This window comes from Equus asinus, chromosome 22 (assembly GCF_041296235.1).
Source record: "Equus asinus isolate D_3611 breed Donkey chromosome 22, EquAss-T2T_v2, whole genome shotgun sequence".
In the NCBI taxonomy this organism is placed as follows: domain Eukaryota; kingdom Metazoa; phylum Chordata; class Mammalia; order Perissodactyla; family Equidae; genus Equus; species Equus asinus.
In genome coordinates, this window is record NC_091811.1 from 29,680,859 (window position 1) to 29,699,988 (window position 19,130).

Consider the following 19,130-nt stretch of genomic DNA (forward strand, 5'->3'; position numbering starts at 1 on the left):
AAGGAGCCTCCATAAGAAGGTGTAAGAATTACTTATTCATAGTCAAGGCCATGGAGCATGGAATTCTTGTTTGTATGCCGTCAGGTGCCTGTGGTGACATTTGCATAAGACTTGCTGACCTTGTAGATGAATTCTGAAGACCTGAAACTTCAACTTGGAAAACAGCATAGTTTGGTTTCTTTTTTTTAAGCCAGGTTCTATACTATGAAGCAGGAGAAAAGGAAAAAAAAGTAAGAAAAGAAAAGAAAGATAAGAAACTCTAAAGCTGCCCCTTGTTCTAATCCCTATTTAGTATCTCTTTTGTAGGATTTCAAGAGAGTTTACCATGTCACTTTCCGTAGAACCATAAATGTGTACATTTGGGTTTTTTGTATCCCTCTGACTGTAGTTTGCTACCTTTTGGGCTCCTGTATGTTCATTTCTTTACTTATTTGGTAGTAAGCTTTCTGAAATAATATTTGCATAATATTGTTCTATTTCCAGGGACTTTTTATGTCACTCATTTCCTACTCATTTGATCACATCAATAATCCTGAGGGATGGCATGGTTTAGTCATGAACTATGTTTTATAGATAAAACTTTTGAGCCTCCTGAAAGTTAATTGTATTTCTTGAGATCACACGCAGAACTGAGTTCAGAATAGAACAAAATTGATTTCTTGTGTAATGGTGCTCTTCCCAGGACCCTAAGCAAAATCATGTGGAAAAAAAAATCCTACAGATGAAACTCCTAATGCTTTGATAATCTCAGATATTTAACTTTAGTTGTTTTCAGATTAGTTGAAAGAACATGGTAAGAAAATATCTAAATGCTTATAACGATGTTTTTCAAATTAGGGTACCATGCCATCAAAGCCACAAGGATTAATATGAGATATCCTTTTTAGTATCTATCATATTTAAAAGGATAGACTATGAAGCTTAAATTTTTGTGTTCATACGTGTAGATGCACATTACATAAATGTGCAGCCAAAATCATCAAGTGCTCTCTTTTTCATGTCAGGCAGCCTTGAATTTTTAAAAAATAAAAGTGCATAGAGAGGAACTTTTTTGTATTGTGTACCAAGAATGCATCAGCAATGATTACTTGTTGAATTAATTTCAGAATGGTAATTTTTTTGGCTAAAATATATGGGTTAAATATTTATTGGCCCAGTATAAAGTTATAACAAAATGGGAATTAGCTTGGTAGTGTACAGGAGGAAGAACTATTCCTCTCCCCTCTGGGTTCTTCTGGCTGGTCTAAGAATTAAATTGACATGAGACAGAATAAGAGCAGAAAATCAAACAAAGTTTAATAACATGTATACATGGGAGAAACCAAGGAAAACTGAGTAAACTCACTAAAATGACTGAAACTACCACCTTAAATACCTTCTTTAGTTAAAGACAAAGGAGGATGTTGTGGGTAGTGGTTTGAGACTTCAGAGGGGAAGAAGGCAATTCACACAAAGATAGAAAAGCAAATATTTGGTAAATAAATGTTTGCTGGGCCATCTATGGACAATGTGACTTGAGAGAGAGCTTTGATAAAAATAGACCAGCAACATTCCTCTCAGTCCACTACACCTAGAGTTATCTGTGATAGCTCCTTCCTGGGGCAGGCCTTATATCTTAAATTCTTTTAGGCAATTAGGAGTCATGTCAAGGTTTCTTTCTGAGTCTTTTGTTCTAAAAAATAATCAAGCCAAAAAGACACATTTTGGGCTAGCAAATTATGATCCCCCACAACAGCGTATTTTATAGGCTTAAGGATGAGAAAGTGCTGATCAGATTTTTCAGAGATTGAAAGTTCAATGTCAATCTATTAGTTTTCTTCATGAAATAAAAGAAATTGTGATAAAGTTGTATTACTTCATTGTTCCCTCTGAATGGTCAAGAATGACTCACAGAGCTGGACATTCAGTAACTCCAATACAAAAAGAGAAAAAAGTAGTATGTTTAGTACACATATGTGAAATCACTGCAGTGAAGATGCACTTTGAGAGTTAGATGAAGACATTTGTTCATGGGAAGTGTAAGTCACTTGAAACTCTTTTTCTATTTGTATATGATAAAATTATAGTATCAATGGTAAAGTAAGAACGTTCTCTTGCAAATTCCTTCTAAAATCATGCAGAGAGAAATATTTCCCTGAGACTCTTAAAGAGACTGACCAGTAAAACAGGTGTTCTATCAAACCACAAAATGATATAAACAACTTCAGCAATAGAAATATGTTTTCGCTGTAAGTTCTATCAAGTGTTGCCTGAGAACCGTCATTCAACCGCCACTCCACCGCGTTATAGGCATCCCTCCTCTGTGGTTATTCTGATGCGGCTCATGAAGCACTGAAAAACTTTTGCCATTTGTAGTTACGTATTAACATGAATGTGAATTTTAAAAATATTATCATATTTAATCTGAGAAAAAAATATCGGCCTATATGCCGAACCCAACAAGGGAGATCAGACCTCCTGGATTCAACCTAATTTTCTAAGACTGATGAACTCGAGTGCCCATTCACCCACGTATAGCTAGGAAACGTGTTAGCAATTGTTTCTGATGATGAACAATTTAAAATATTTATATTATATAAAAAAGTACATGTGTTATGAAGTAGAATAGAATTTGTACACATTTTTAAGATTGGATCTAAAGCTTAAGAAATTGTATGCTTATGTATGCCCCTTTGGACTGTGTTCCCTGGCTACAAGGACTACTGTTAAATTTTTTTCTACCTAAGGGTTATTTCTTTGGAAAAAGTAAAGGATTATTGTTTTAGTGCCCTTGTTCTATGTGAGAATTTCATGCTAAATCTCTTGGCTTATTTCTCTCTTAAAGACAAAGTTGAAAGACTGTTCATTATAAATAATCCACAATGAGAGCAAAGACTTTGGAATCACATAAATATGAATTAGAGTTTTCGGTTATAGATGATGTCACCTTTGGTTTGCATTTAACCTCTCAGTCTTTTGCTTATCTATTGCTAAAATAATTTTACTGCTTTCCTCTAAGGATGAAAAGATCAACATAAGGCATTTAGTACAGGGTCTGCCAAAGGATATATACTCCCTGAGGGCAGAAATCTGATTTCTCTTTTTCACCACTATGTTCCAGCACATGGAACAGTGCCTAGCAGGGAGTTAGAAGTGCTTTTCAAGACTGCCTGGAGGTTTCCCCTAGAAAACTTAAGAACTGGATCCTTCCAGCTACTACTTTGGACCTGTAATATAATACTCCAAAGCATGATCTTGCTGATGGTGCCATTAAACAAAATAAATCAGAGAGCTGCCACCCAGCTAAGTCAGATCCCCACAGAGCCCTGAAACCTATGGCTCTCAGGTCCCCAGTCCCAAGTCGGGTCATATTTAACAGCACTGTTTTATCTGACCTGTTAAGTCAGCCACCTGAGAGATAAGAGATGGATTTAAGCAAAAGTCTGTCCTAAAACTATAGGCTTATCATAAAAGTTCATCCTTCATCTCCAGTCTTCTTACATTTTAACTGTTGGGCAATGTAAGAATAAGGCATGGACATAGCTGGAATTTTGTGAGGGCAGGTACATTAGAACTTAAGATTTATGGTTCATAAGGCTATCTTCATGAGAAGACACTATGTGCTGGCACCCTAGAGCTTTCCACCCAAAGACAAAAAATATCTTCAGTAAATATTTGTTGAATGAATGAATGATGGTAGGTTCTCCTTACATGATTAGTATTATATTCCTACTATTATTATTATCTTCATGTCTCTAAACTATTGATGAGGGAAGAAATAAATGTTTTATACTGCACTATATACCCATAAATTCATAAAGTCAAAGAACATCTTTCGAAAAAAATGAACACTGTGGAAATGAATAATGATCAGTCATATTTTCACTTTCTCAGCAAAGTTTTGCATAGATTGATGTCTAATAATGGAAAAATTTGGAATTTATTAAAAAAAAAATCTAATACCAGAACAAGATAAATGGGCTTCGAGTTTTATAAAATTGAGGGGAAAATTATTAAACATTATGGAACTATGTTATTAACATTGAGGACATGGCAGATTAGTTGTAAAGAAGGCATTGCATGATAACTTTGATAGATGCCAACCCAGAAAAGTAGTGTTTGATTACATTCAACATCTATTCCTCTTAGAAAATTTTAGTAAGCTCAGAGTAAAAGGAAACTTAGATAAATATTATATTTTTAGAAGTGAAAAATTACAAGCATTCCCATTAATATCAGGAAAAAGATTATAATACCTCTATTTTGATAGTAAAACTCTATATTTAAACTTTATTATATTGTTATTTTCCTCTTAAGTAAAACAACAAATAAAAAATCTCAGAGAATTAAAAAATATTTAGAATCACAAGAATTCAATAAAGTAAAGTGGTTACAAGATAAGCATTCAAGACTCAGTAGTGAAAAAATTAAAGGGGAAACATTATATGATTGCCTCAATAGATCCGGAAAATACAGTTAATAAAATTTAGAATCACTCGTTTTTTAAAAACTCTAGAAATAGAAAGAAATGTCTTTAACCTACACCTACAAACCTACAGAAAGCATTATACTTAGTGGTAAAACATTGAAAGCTTTTCCTTTGTAATAAGGAACAAAACCAAAAAAGCTTGCTGTCACTTCCATTTAACATTGAACTGGAAGCCTTAGCAGTGGAAAGGATGACAGAAAACTCCGTCGTTGTTTGCAGATTACATAACTATGTCCATACATATTTCAAAAGAATATCTAGATATATTGTTAGAATTAATGAGTTAAAAATCTACTTGTATATTATAAAATATTAATTAAAATAAAATTTAGGAAAAGATAGCATTTACAATTTGCCATACAAAAATATGTTCAAGTGAGTAATAAATCCAACAAAAGATATGCAAAATTTCCACAGAAACAAATTCTAAAATCATGCAGAGAGATATAAAATAAGACCTAACTAGATGGAGAAATACACCATGTTCATTGGTTGCGTATCTCAATACTGTAGAGATGTTAATTCTCTCTAAATTGATTTATATTTTCAATGCAATACCACTTAAATCCTTACACATTTATTTTTGTATGGGTAAACTTGATAAGCTGATTCTAAAATATATTTGGGAGGTCAAAGGGCCTACAATAGTGAAAAAATACCTGAAGAAGAACAGGGTAAAATAACTTGCAGATTTCAAGGCTTATTATAAGTTCTAGCTATTTAAGGAAGTGTAGTGTTTACCCAGAGACAGACAAATTGACAAGTGCAACAGAATGAAGAGTCCAGAAGCAGACCTATACATATATAGACCGTTGGTATTGGACTAAGTTGAATCAGTAGGGAAAGAATGTTTTTTGCAATAAAAAACAAATTGGTTAAATTAAGCATTGTACATCTATGCTTTCAGATACTATGTGGTCATTTTGAAAAATAGATTTAACTCTGTGTCCTGAATTAGAAAGTTTGTTCATTCAAAAAATATTTTGGAGCCACTTAGTATGCACTAGTTACTATAAACTTTTTCTTCCAAAATATATTACTAAGTTAAGAAAGCAGAATTACAGCATTGCATATAATTGTGATTTTTGACTCCTATCATTTTTACTTTGATCTCACAGAACATGACAATTTTTACAAAATGGTGCTCCCTTTATCTGTCTGAGTCCCTTCTTTTCCTCCTCCCTCTGTGTCAGCCAAACTGATGTTCTTTGCTGTTTGTTAAACACCAGTCATTCATCTACCTCTGAGCTTCTGGACCAGCCGTTGTTTCTGCTAGAATGACCTCCGTTAGAAATTTCCATGACCTACGCTCTTGGCAGATTAAGGTCTTTGTCAAATCATTCAGCTCATCTTTTCAGTGAGATTATCCCTGATCATCCTATTTAAAATTGCAACACTGCTACCTACCCCATATTTCCTCTTGGCAGTTTCTATTTTAGTTTCCTTTATAGTACATATTACTTTCTCAAATCCTGTATTTTTACATGTTTATTTCATTATTGTCTGAATTTCACATTATATAAACTCTGTGAGGGGAGAAATTTCTGTTTTGTTCATTGCTATATCTCAACACTGGAATATAACCTAGCATATAGTGGGAGTAAATGTGTGTATGTCTGTGTGTTTGTGTGTCTGTTTGTTTGCACAAATGTACAGTGGTCCATTGGTATCTATGAGGGATTGGTTCCAGGACCCCTTGTGAATACCAAAATTCACAGATGCTCATCCCTTATGAGAAATGACATAGTCTTTGCATCTAACCTATGCACATCCTCCCATATACCTTAAATCATCTCTAGATTACTTATAATACCTAACTCAGTGTAAATGCTGTGTAAATAGTTGTTATACTGTATTGTTTAGGACATAATGACAAGAAGAAAGTCTACATATTCACTACAGACACAACCATCATAAGCCTATTGATCCATGGTTGGTTGAATCCATGGATGCAAAACCTACAGATAGGGAGCCAACTGTATAGACAAAGCTCAAAAAATGATACCAAACTGTTGTAGTGGTTATTTCTAGGGAGGAGAGTAGTAATAGACAAAGGATGAAGGGAACCTTCCACATTTTACTGTGTTGCTTGAATTATATATTATAAAAAGTCAAGTTTTTTAATATCCCTGAATCTCTTCCATAAAACAGACAAATCAAATAGGGTAGCAAAACCCAAAAACAATGGACAACATCTACAACAAAACTAGGTAACAAGGTATTCCCAAGAAGCCTGAAATACAAGCAGGTAGGGGCAAACCTTAGGTTATAAGACCTGTGTATCTGCATCTTATGGGAAGAAGCTAAGGAAGCAACAGATCATCTGATTGACCTGAGCACAGGACTTTGGAGAGCCCACAGGTACTCACTGGGAAGATGAGCAGGCCAATTTGATAACAGCAGCTGAAACTGGAAAGGGTTTTTACACACTCCAATTCACCGGGAACGGCAAGGGTTCTATCGCAAATCTGAAAAGGTTGGAGAAGTCTATGAACTCTCAGAGACAACTGGGGCTCCCTTCCAGGAAAAAGTCCTACACTGAAAAGAAACTACTGGAAGTATAATACAGACTGAGAGGAGAAAGATCAGAGGAGCAAAGGTAAACCAAAGTCCAGAAAAATTTGGGGGTGACAGGAGAAGCAAAAGAGGCATATCTCAGAAAGTATGAAACAATTTTATCACTGTGTGATAGCAACAAAAGAGGGAGCTTCAGACCCTTGAAAACCCTCTCATCCTTCCTGAAAGTTCCGGAATGCTAATTTCATATTGAAACGAGCAAACAAAATGGGTCATGTTTGAATGTCATACAAAATTATAATAAGTAAAAGAGAAATAGGATGAAAATAAAATCCACATGGTGAAAGTATGCCAGAAAGACAGTCCCATCAAAGGGTTAAGTTGTATCCTTATATTTCAAATTGAGCTAAAAAAATTTAAGAAACAATAAAGGTATAAAGGAACAATATAGATCACAATTAGAAAAAATTCAGAAATGAGATGATTGAACCCAAGAAAGAATCAGAAATAGGGGCCGGCCCTGTGGCCGAGTGGTTAAGTTTGTGCACTCTGCTTGGGAAGCGCGGGGTTTCGCCAGTTCAGATCCTGGGCGTGGACCTAGCATTTCTCATCAAGCCACGCTGAGGTGGTGTCCCACATATCAGAGCCAGAAGAACCTACAACTAAAATATACAACTATGCATATACTCTGGGGCTTTGGGGATAAGAAGGAAAAAAAAAAAAGAAGATTGGCAACAGATCTTAGCTCAGCTGCCAATCTTTAAAAAAAAAATTTTTTAAAGAATTAGAAATAAGAGAAAACATAATTTTAACAACGATAAACTAGAAAGAACACAGAAGTAAATAAGCACAACGACACAACAGATAATGCCTCAAGAGAAAAAGAAAATGCAAAAAAAGTAGGACTTTTAAAATAAAAAGAAATGAAGAAAGGCAATGAAGATCCACCATACATGTAATGGAAGTCCCTGGAAAAAAAACCCAAAATAATATATTAAAAAAGTATAGAAACTAAATTGTATATTTAATATTTTAACAAACACTAACATCATAATTTTAAAAGCTTTCTAAAAAAATCAAAAAGTGAAATTATGTATTGAAAGGACACATTGTGTATTCAGAAAAATTACCCAGAATAACCTGGAACATGTTAGCAAACTATTGGACTTTGAAGAAAAAGAAACTTCTTTTAAGCATCTAGGCAAAATGACCGAGTCATTTATAAGGGAGAGAAGTTCAGATGTCATCAGAGTTTTGGGCACATTCTTTATTCTAGAAGAAAATGGAATAATATTTTTATGGCACTGAAAAAACAAAATGTGAGCCAAGGATATTGTATCCAGCCAAATTGTCTTTCAGATATAAAGACCACAGACAAACTGTTGTCAACACCCAGAACTCAGAAACTTATTTCCTTGCACATTTCCTGGGGAATTTACTATAGAACGAGCTTTGGATAGTCAAAATGACGGGAGAGACGTGGACATAAAGACTGGTAGAGAGTTAAGAGTTTATGATTGTTAGAAGAGAGACTGGATAGCATGTATAGTAGAGATACTGTGCGATGTAGATAGAATGGCTCTATAAAAAATGAAAGGGGAATAGGAAGCACATATGGAAAGCAGAGTAAGTATACTGTTTGCTTTATGGTATTAACCAGGATAAAAAGGATAACCCTGAAAACCAGATACTGGAGAAGAGGGTATGGAGGGGATGAAGGATATTATATAAAGATATTTATTATACCATTAGAGCACAATTGCAAACCTTCTTAAATATAAAAAAAATTAAATAGCAGAGACATCAAAAACCAACCAAAAAAAAGACCACAGAGTGAAAAACATTTCGTATGAAATACTCGTATATTAAATATAGTATTATAGTATGCAAACTTTTTGTAAGGTAGTTGAGAGAGGAACACAAATATAGGCAAAAAAATAAAATTAAAATTAAAAAATAAAACACTGAAAGTTAACCCATAATTTTTTCTAAATGTTTAAATATAGGAGGAGGGAAGGAATGGCGTAGAGAGCACAGGAACAGATTCTGGGCTTCCAGGAAGATGTATTGTTTTGTAGATTTCATGTCTGGAATTATGTAAATATTTTAAATAATTATAAACTAAAATTAAATTTTAAAAATCATCTCTAAAAATAAAACACAAACCTAAAAGAAGTTAAAATACAGTGTGGCAATTACAGTTTTATATTTCACCATGAAAATTTCTGTTATATTTGGTAACAACCTGAAGTTTATAAAATGCTGTTTAATAGTTGGGCTCCAAATAGACATGGTTCTCGACTTCTTCCATATCTAACAAATGCTAGGAAACAAATCTTAAATGAAATGAATCAACTCAGGGAATAGTACTCACTATCTTTTCTTTCTCATTTCTCTAGGAAAATAAAGGAAAGTCTGGAGTGTTTCCCTGTTAAATTGAATAATTTGATCCATACACTTGCACAAATGACAACCATAAGCCCTGCCAAATCGACTTCACAGACTTTTTCCCAGGAATCCTGTATGCTGAGTGAAACCAGGTCAATTCAAAAAGCAACAATTTTAGGGTTCAGCAAGAAAACTAGTAATGTAAGTCTCAAGTCTGTCACCTTGACTTAAATATCATTTGACTTCATCTCAGACTTCCTTTCACTATGCTACACATCCTTCCTTATATTATGATTTTTTTTTACTATGCAAATGAAAAATCAGTTACAGTTTGAGCAGAAGCGCCATTAAGGAGGATGTTCTAAGGAGAAATCATAACAACCAGAGCTATTAGTAGAGAACCATCAAAGGGAACAGTTCCTGCCCTGTGGAAGACTATAAATCAAGAGCTAATTAAAGTGTCCACAAGAAAAGAAGAGCAGAAATTAAACAGTGTGTTCCCAGCACATAAGATTATGTTATCTTTATATCTGTGTTTATAGGTAATTTTGCCTTTACAAGTTGCATCTCTTAGCTTTTGTGATGATTTTTTGCAGAAAGCTTCTTGTTTTGTTTAGTTTACATGAAATCAGATTTTAGAATGTATCGCAAGTTGATATTGCCATCTTTTGATTTTCGTCTGTTTATTTTCTGCAGCTCTATCTAATCCAGGTGACTCACAGTAATGATGAAACAAGCCTGACAGAAAAATCGTTCGACCAGTTTTCAAAACTTCACAGCCAACTTCAGAAGCATTTTGCATCACTGTCTCTCCCAGAGTAAGGCCTTGTCCTCCAGTGTTTTGCCTTTAGTACTTGTCCTTGAACATAAGGAAAAATTATGGTTATGAGATTTTCTGTTTGTGAGCATCACAGCATCGACTCCAGTGCCACTGAACCTTTCCCAGCTGAGGGTCTGCATTGCTCTCAGAGCAAAGAACCTGTTGTCTCACAAAACAGAACAAGGGTTGCAATTTTCAGTTGGCTTCCTGCTATTGATTCTGTGGACAGAAAATATCAAAGCTGGTTTCAGTCTTCATCAGTTGTCAGGGAAATTGTTTTATTTGCCAGTTTTTAAATTTAATTTCTTTAGTTTTTTCTATAAAAATAAAATTGAAATTGAAGATGCAGAATTAAATTGGATATATCTACTCTTTCAACAAATAACTGCAAGAAAAAGCAGTGATATATTTATTTGGTTTGCTAGAAAAAAATTTGTTGATTAATATCAATAGTATATAAGTAAAATTTATTGATATCAATGATTATTAATATGTTATTAATAACAGTGATTTTGTTATCATTAATCATTAATTTGTACTTGGATTACCTAAATTTAATTTATGTTTATTTTGAAGCAATCTTGAAAACTCTTGTTTCTGTTCATGTTAAAATGAAAAAATATTACACATAAACAACCTAAGAATATAATTGAAAATAACTTCCGTTCAAATAGACCTTCTAAAATTCATCACTTAGAACTAGCAAAATTTAGGTCATAGACTTCAGTGCATACCAAAGGTGTATCTTGATTTTAAAAAGGTGAACTTCCCAGAAATTATGGTAGTGGTGCTTAGGTACCACTAAGGTTATTTTATCTATACCCTGATTTTTGTTGAGTAAGTGGTCCTTTAACAATGTGAACGTTCATACCTGACCTGATATACTTTGTACATGTGGATTTTTACTAGGCTTTCAGGATTTGGTCACTTTCCAAAATATAAATCTAAGCCAAGTTATCAATGGACGGAGAGATATTGTGCAGTACTGAAGACCGAGTAGTTCACATTCATGAAAAACTATTCTTGCACACGTCACAGGGATTTTGAAATGCAGATGCTTTAAACATCAGGAAGTCAACAACTTAGAGTAAGAACACGTTCAAGAGACAGAGAGGGAAGGAACGGCATTGTGGAAACTTAAAAGCAACATCAGCTTTAAGAATTACCAAAAAACATCTGATAGAATAACTGAGAAAAAGGAGATGCTGGCAAAAAAATTCAAGGTTTGACTTCAGATCTTGGATTCAACATCAGTGGTTGCCATTGTACCCTACTAGTTAATGATTTAGAAGTATGTTGATCCTTGTTAAATGGCTGTCCTTTTTAGTTTCAAAAACTTCGCTGTTCTACACTTTTATCTCTGCAGCACACATTAGAATAACTTGTAAAACTTTAAAAGTCCTAATAATCTCTCTCCATGTGCCTCTTTTCGATTTTCAGCTTTAGTTAGGATTCTGCTTTGCTCAACAACTACTGCCTGGTAATGGTACCTAAATTGATTTTAAAACCATTCAAGCAGTGCATGGAGGGGAGGAACATTTAGTCCTATGTGCCCTGAAGAATATTTGTCTGCTGACAGTCCCAAAGTAGCTAAGGCTTCCAGCGAAGCATATAAATGAAGGATGAAGGCAACATTTCCTCTGACTCCTAAATTTGCTAAGAGAAGCCCTATAAAATTATACAAACCTGATCTCGAAAGTATGATCAGAAAGTTAGAGTCATAAAGAATAAAATTCAAATTGGCACTAACATATAACAGTGGTCTTCAGATCAGGCTGTGTGTATCTCTGTGTACCTTCCAAGAATGCACAGGCATGGAAATCTTCCTTAAAATTAATGGTCTTCTTTAAAATTAATCTGCTTGAGAAGAGTTGATCTCCTTTCCCTATTTTACTTTCACCATTGCTCTTCTCCCAATCATCCAGAATCTTATTTTGGTATGTTGCCCAGGAGAGTAAAAAGTCTCTGAGGATCATATAAAGGGCAAATTAAAATACTGGTGTTGGTATTGAGAAAATGAATTACTCTAATAACCAGATATCAGATCTGTTTGCAAGTCAGGTGTTTCCTAATCTTTGGCCTGAACAAAATTGAGGGAGGACGTCGTGGCACTGTCAGATAAAAGATCAAAAAATCATTTTCGAGACCTGATTGCTATATTCTGTTTGGCATATAACTTGAAAGCATTTCAAACAATTGAATGACGTTATTACAGCTGAATTCCCCTATTCTCATGTACTTATTTATACACAAGATTTTTTTCTTTTTATTTCTCTTTTGTTTTTGTTTGTTTGTTGCAGGAGAAGATTCACCCTAAGCTAACATCTGTTGCCCATCTTCCTCCTTTTGTCTTCCTTTTTACCCCCCAAAGCCCCAGTACATAGTTGTCTATAGTTGGAAGTTCTTCTGGTTCTTCTATGTGAGCTGCCACCACAGCATGGCCACTGACAGATGAGTGGTGTGGTTCCGCACCCAGGAACTGAACCCGGGCTGCCAAAGTGGAGCACGCCAAACTTTAACCACTAGACCATCAAGGCTGGCTTTATACACAAGATTTCTTAGTACATATGTCTGTAAAAACATCAACAAAGAAATAGAATTGATATTGAGCTCCATTTTATTCTAGGAATAAAGAAAATTCATCCACAGATATACAAATTAATATTTGAAACCAGCCCAATCCATGCATTTATCAAATGTATTTCTATGTTTTGATTAATTGCATATCCTATTAATTTTCATGATAACTAAATCTGGATGAAAATTTTTAATACTTTAAGCCTTGGAAGTACAAGAGACCTTTAAAAACCTAAAATGTCAATTACTTAAATACACAAACATATTATTTTGGATCCGTGACATTTCCAACAGGAAGCAGTGGATGGGATGACCTGCAATTGTCACATACTTCTGTGTATTTGCTGACAACATTTCACTATTCCCCATGCTCCTTTCTGCAGGGAAAGGTCTGTGCCAAGATAGTTCCTAAAGATGTATTTAACCAACAAAATGCATTGCCAAATGCTACCTATTACCAGGTCATCTCACCCAATAATTGGTCTTAATCATTTCTAACCCATCAAAATGAATCATCAGATAGTACAGAGGAAATTCTGCAATCAGACTCCTGGGGAAAGTGATACTTTGTTCCCAAAGACTAAAACCGGATGGAAGTATATGTCACTTGGTAAAGTGTTTAATTTAATTAGTGTAGCAATGTCTCTAGTGAACCCAGAAGAAACAATGCAATCCGACCTTTTTGAAAAATTATGAACCATTAACTTCAGAAGTATTTATTAAGCCCCCACAAGTATTTAAAAGACAAAATGTGTGGACTGCCATAAATACAATAAGAAGGAACATATATATTAATTTAGTATGTTAAATTAAATTAAATTAGTATTAATATTAGTGACAGTTAAATAGTACAAGTGACCACAGCACCTTAATGAAACGCTCAGGGTTAATCACGTGTTCTATGGGGTTTTTAAAGATGTTTTCATTGGCCCTTCCATCTAAGGCAGCTATAACTTCATGAACAATCCTAAAATACAGAGGCCAATTTTCAAACTAATTAAGATACACTTTTTTCTTTTAAAATAGGTTCCCTCATTGGTGGCACTTACCTTTTACAAATTCAGATCACAACAGATTCAGAGATCTAAATCGTTACATGGAACAGATATTAAATGGATCGTATGAAGTTGCAAATGTATGTTACAATTTACTTTTATATTTTTACATAAAATATCCATTATTTTATGAATTAGTACTGGAAATACTGTTAAATACTTTATGATCGCATTCTTTTCGTCCTACATTCATTCAACAAATGTCCATGCCTGATATGTGTAAAATCCCTGAAGAGGAAACATTGGAACAGCAAAAATGGTGCAGCTCTGTGACCTCTAATAACTTGGAGTAATGTGTGACTACTGGACCATCAGTGCCACTAAGTGCGCTAGTATTTTAGAGGATTGAGAATTACTCCTGACTGCGATGATAAGGTTTTAGGGAGAAGAGAGCACCTGAACTGGATCTTTGACACTGGATAGGACTTCAAAGAGTTGACCTGGGGAAGTCTTTCAAGTAGAACCAAACAATATAGGAGAGGTCATGAGTGCAAAAAAAGGGAAGGGATTGTATTAGATTCTGTTGCTGCTGTGACACATTCCCACCAACTTGGTAGCTTAAGACAACATAAATCTATTTTCTTTCAGTTCTTAAGGTCAGAAGTCCAAAAATGGGTCTTATGGGACTAAACCCAAAGGTTTGGTCGACTGGTTCTTTCTGGAGACACTAGGGGAAAACTCCATTTCCTCGCCTTTTTGACTTCTAAAGACTGCCTGCGTTCTCTGTTGTCACATCTCCTTCTCTGACTCTAACACTGACCCTCCTTCTTATTACACTGGGCCCACCTGTATAATCCAGGATAATCTCACCATTCCAAGATTCCTGATTTAATTTTATCTGCAAATCCCCTTTTGCCATGTAAAGCAACATATTCACAGGTTCTGGGGGTTAGCATGTGGACATCTTTGGAGGGCCACTATTCTGTCACAGGAATATAGGAAAAAGTGCAAGGACATAAGTCAGTTGTATCTCAGCATTCCTGTGAGGAAGCTGTGAGAGAGGTGAAAACCGGCAAAGAGATGAGGGCCAGCTTCTCAAGAGCTAAAACTAAGCCTTAGTGGTGAGGAACTAAAAACAATAAGAACAGTATCTGTTACCACTCAAGGAGATTCTGGCCCTCCTTACTAGACTGGGACTATGTTCTTTTTACTTTTTAGCCTTTTAAATTGTAAAAAATAACATGTATCCAGAAAAATCTACAAAACATAGTTGGACAGTTCAAGGATTAATTATGAAAGGAACATACATGGAATGATGTAATAGTTTCAAAATATGTCTGAAAATTCCTTGCCACCCTCCCATCAGTAAGAGGAGCTTATGTCCCCCTGTCTTGAACCCAAGAGGGGCTCTGTGATTTCCTCATTAAATAGAATTTGGTGGAAGTATCTCTTCATGCCTTCTAAGTTATGTTAGAAAAAGCCATGCAGCTTCTGCCACTTTCTCTTGAGACAGTCACTATGGGAGCCTTCCGCTGCCATATAAGAAGTTGAGCCACCCTGAGTCAGCCAGGTGACCGAACGACATAGAGAGATCAAATGGGGGAACATGGCTGTTTCCTGCCCAGCTGAGATTCCAGCATGCAGTCAGCATCAACCTCCAGTCTTGTGAGTGGGCACTCCAGCCCCAGTCACTAAATGTCTGTAGCCTCCTTAGATACCTCAAGCAGGAGCACTCTAGGTGAGCCCAGTCAAACCCCAGAACTGAGGAATGATAATAAAGTGACTGTTGTTTAAACCAACAGTATGGTGATAGAACACCTCTAAGGTACATGTGTTTTCACTGTTGTCTAGTATTCTATGAATGTTACAACTCATTTGTAGATTCTTCTCTGTGTAGACATTTGGAATGTTTCCAATTTGGGATTATTACAAATAATGCTGCTAAGAATATTCTTTTTCATGTGTGTCTCTTAATGCACACATGTTGGCCATACACCCAGGAACAGAATTTCTGCATTGTAGGGTATGCTTATCTTCAACATTACAGGTAATGACCAATTCACTCTCCCACTTGTAACGAGTAAGTGTTCCAATTTTCCACAACCTCGTTTGTACTTGTTATTGTCAGTCTTTTTAATTTTGGCCATTCTGGTGAGTGTGCATCTCATTGCACTTTTAGTTTGTATTTTCCTAATAACTAATGATTGAACACCTTTTCATATGTTGTTTGGTCATTTGGATATCCTCTTTGGTGCAGTACAAGTTCATGTCTCTTGTCCTTTTTCTTTTTGAATTATTTGATGTTCTTTTATTGATTTATAGTATTTCTTTACATTTTCTGGATAGAAATCCTTTGTTAGTTAAATATGTTGTAACAATTTTCTTCCACTCTGTGTCTTGTCTTTTAGTTCTCTTTATTATGTCTTCTGATAAACAGAAACCCTTAATTTTAATGTAGAATATACCCCACCTCAATGTCATAAACATAGTTTCCTGTATTATCTTCTAGAAGCTTTGTTATTTTGCCTTTCACACTTAAATCTACTATCTATCTAGAATGGACTTTAGTGCCTGGTGTGAAATCAGAGTCATTTCGATTTTTCCATGTAGATTTTGAATTGTTTCACCACTATTTAAAAGACTTTCCTTTCCCTGCTGTTCTGCAGTGCCATCTATGTGATAATCTAAATATCCATCTGGGTCTGTACCTACTTCAGGGCTCTATATTCTATGCCAGTGATCTCTTTGTCTATCCTTGTGCCAACAGTCTTAATTACTGTAGCTTTATAAAAAGTCTTGATCTAGCAGAGTAAGTCTCCTGTTTTATCCTTGTTCCTAAACAGTATTTTGGCTCTTCTTGGACTTTAGCATATCTATGTAAATTTAAATCTTTTTAAAAATTTTTCTCAATAACAGCTTATTCTGTGCATGGAGGTCTTAAAAATAGAGGTCTTAAAAATATTTTGTTGTACTTATTATCTTAAGATACCTTTTTAAAATTATTTTTCTGTTTTTTCACCAGTAAATGATACAACTGGTTTTGTATATTGACATTTTACCCAAGAATTTTACTAACTTCATTCTTAATTCTAATAATTTATCTACATTGTTTTTTGAATTTTTGACTTACAATCATGTTGTCTGCAAATAACAAGAATTTTATTTCTTCCTTTTGAATATTTATATATTTCTTTTTCTTGCTATTTTGTACTCTCTAGAGCCTCCAATATATATTGAATTGAAGTGGTGATGGTGGACTTGCTTGTGTTATTCCTGAATCCAGGGAGAGGTGTCTAATATTTCCTCATTATGTATATAGGTTTTTGTAGGTACCCTTTATTATTTTAAGAAAGTTTCCTTCTATTCCTGGGTTGCCAGTCATTCTTACAATGAAAAGAAGGTTGAATTTATCAAATGTTTTTTTCTGAATCTATTAGGCTTGTCGATGATCATCCAATAATCAATGGTTTTTCTTTTTTAATCTGTTACAGTGGTGAATTACATTGATAGATTTCTAATTTTAAACAAATCTGTATTACTAGGATAAACTCCACATGGTTGTAATGTGTCATCCTTTTTATGTATTGCTGGACTTGATTTCATGTTTTTTAGCATTTATTTTCAACTTTGTCTATGACAGATACTGGCCTGAAGTTTTTCTGTCTTATAATGTCCTTACCAGATTTCGGAATCGAGAATATGTTGGCCTCATAATATTAGTTGCAAAGAATTCTTGCTTTTTTTCCTACTCTCTGGAGGGGTTTGTATAAATTGGTTTCATTTCTTTAATTTGTAAAACCATGTATGTCCAGAGATTCAATTTATTTGAGTTATAAGACAATTCATATTTTCTATTTCTTCTTGGGTCTATTTGTTAAGTAATAGTTCTCTAGGAATTTGTGCTAATTTATTGGCATAAAGGTATTTGGAATATCTTCTCATAATCTTTTTAACATTTATAAGCTCTGAAGAGACGTCCACTCTTCCATTCCTCACATATGACATTACCTGAACTGTTTTGACAGAGGATTATGAGTTTTACTAATCTTCACAAAAAATGAAATATGGGGTTTATTGACCCTCTTTATTGTATTATTTTTCTATTTCATTTATTTTTTATCTTTATTATTTCCTCCTTCTGCTTCCTTTGGTTATATTTCGCTCTTCTATTTGTAACATCCTCTCATGGTTACTTAATTTGTTCATTTTCAACCTGTCCTCATTTACACATTTAAAATTCTAAATCCCCTCTCCTAATAAAGATTTAATTGCACCCCACAAGTTTTTATATACAGTATTGTATCTTGTTTATCATTCTTTCAAAATATTTATAAAATTTTTACTGTGATCATGGGTTGGCTATTTAACCTACTTGAGTTTTATATGCTGTATTAACAATATGTATTTTTGTACCCATAAGCTTAATAATACTTATTATTTTTTCTTGTATACAATCAATACTTGTTTAATATTACCCGTATATCTCATTTTCATTGCTTCTTGTAACTCTGACTTTCCATCTAGGATTGCTTTCCTTCTCCCTGAACAATACCACTTACTGTTTCCTTTAGTATGAATTTGCTGCTGAAAAAATCTCTAAATTTGTATTTGTCTGAAAAATTTTTATTTTATCTTCATTCTTAGAAGATATTTTTGCTGACTCTAGTATTTGGATAGCAATGATTTTATTTTAAAAACTTTAAAGCTATCATTTTATTGTCCTTTAGCTTCTCTTGATTCTGTTTAGAATCAATGTAATTGTTGCTTCTTTGAAAGTATTTTTCTTTATTTTTTAATCTGCTTTTAATATTTTTCTCTTTGCTGTTGGTTTTATTTTAATTTGCTCCAATATGACTTCATTTCTATTTATCATGCTTGAGCTTTAGTGCCTCTTGAATTTGCACCATGATTCCTTTCATTAGTTTTGGAAAGTTCTCAGTCATCATCATTTCAATTATTGTTTATACCTTTTCCTCTCTCCTCTTTTTCTGGGACTGTAATTGCATATATGTTAATCCTTCTCACTGGCTCCTCTATGTCTCAGACCTTTACTCCTGTGTTTTTTCTTGTTTTGCCCTCCATGACTTATTCTGAATAGTTTCTTCTGGATTGTTTATTCTCTACTTATCTGTGTTTAATATACTGTTAGGATCCTTTAAGGATTTATGTAGAATATCATCCCTAAGGGTAAAAGATATAATGCCTATTAGGTTTTTTGCTTTTTGATTCAAGAGTGGAGACCATTTATAGAATATTTTTAGCTAACCTATGTATCTGGAATAACTTTAATGTCACCAGTGAAGCCTATTTCTGATATTAATCGTGCCAGTCAATGAGCTACCATTTCTATAAACAAAGTCTTATC

The 19,130-nt window shown here is 34.2% G+C and overlaps 1 protein-coding gene across 13 annotated transcripts in view; it reads left to right on the forward strand.

The window, feature by feature from the left end:
* The window catches only part of PIK3C2G (phosphatidylinositol-4-phosphate 3-kinase catalytic subunit type 2 gamma), a 514,208-nt gene that overhangs the window by 437,388 nt on the left and 57,690 nt on the right, over positions 1-19,130 (forward strand). For 12 of the 13 annotated variants that reach the window (XR_011496939.1, XM_070494347.1, XM_044775186.2 and 9 more), the window contains 3 exons: positions 9,385-9,574; positions 10,070-10,191; positions 13,797-13,905. Coding sequence is in view for 11 of the 13 variants with exons in the window: in XM_070494347.1 (XP_070350448.1) it covers positions 9,385-9,574; positions 10,070-10,191; positions 13,797-13,905 (421 nt within the window). In the remaining 2 variants the exon portion in view is untranslated. The remainder of the gene's footprint in view (positions 1-9,384; positions 9,575-10,069; positions 10,192-13,796; positions 13,906-19,130) is intronic. The other variant, XR_011496940.1, reaches the window with a different exon arrangement.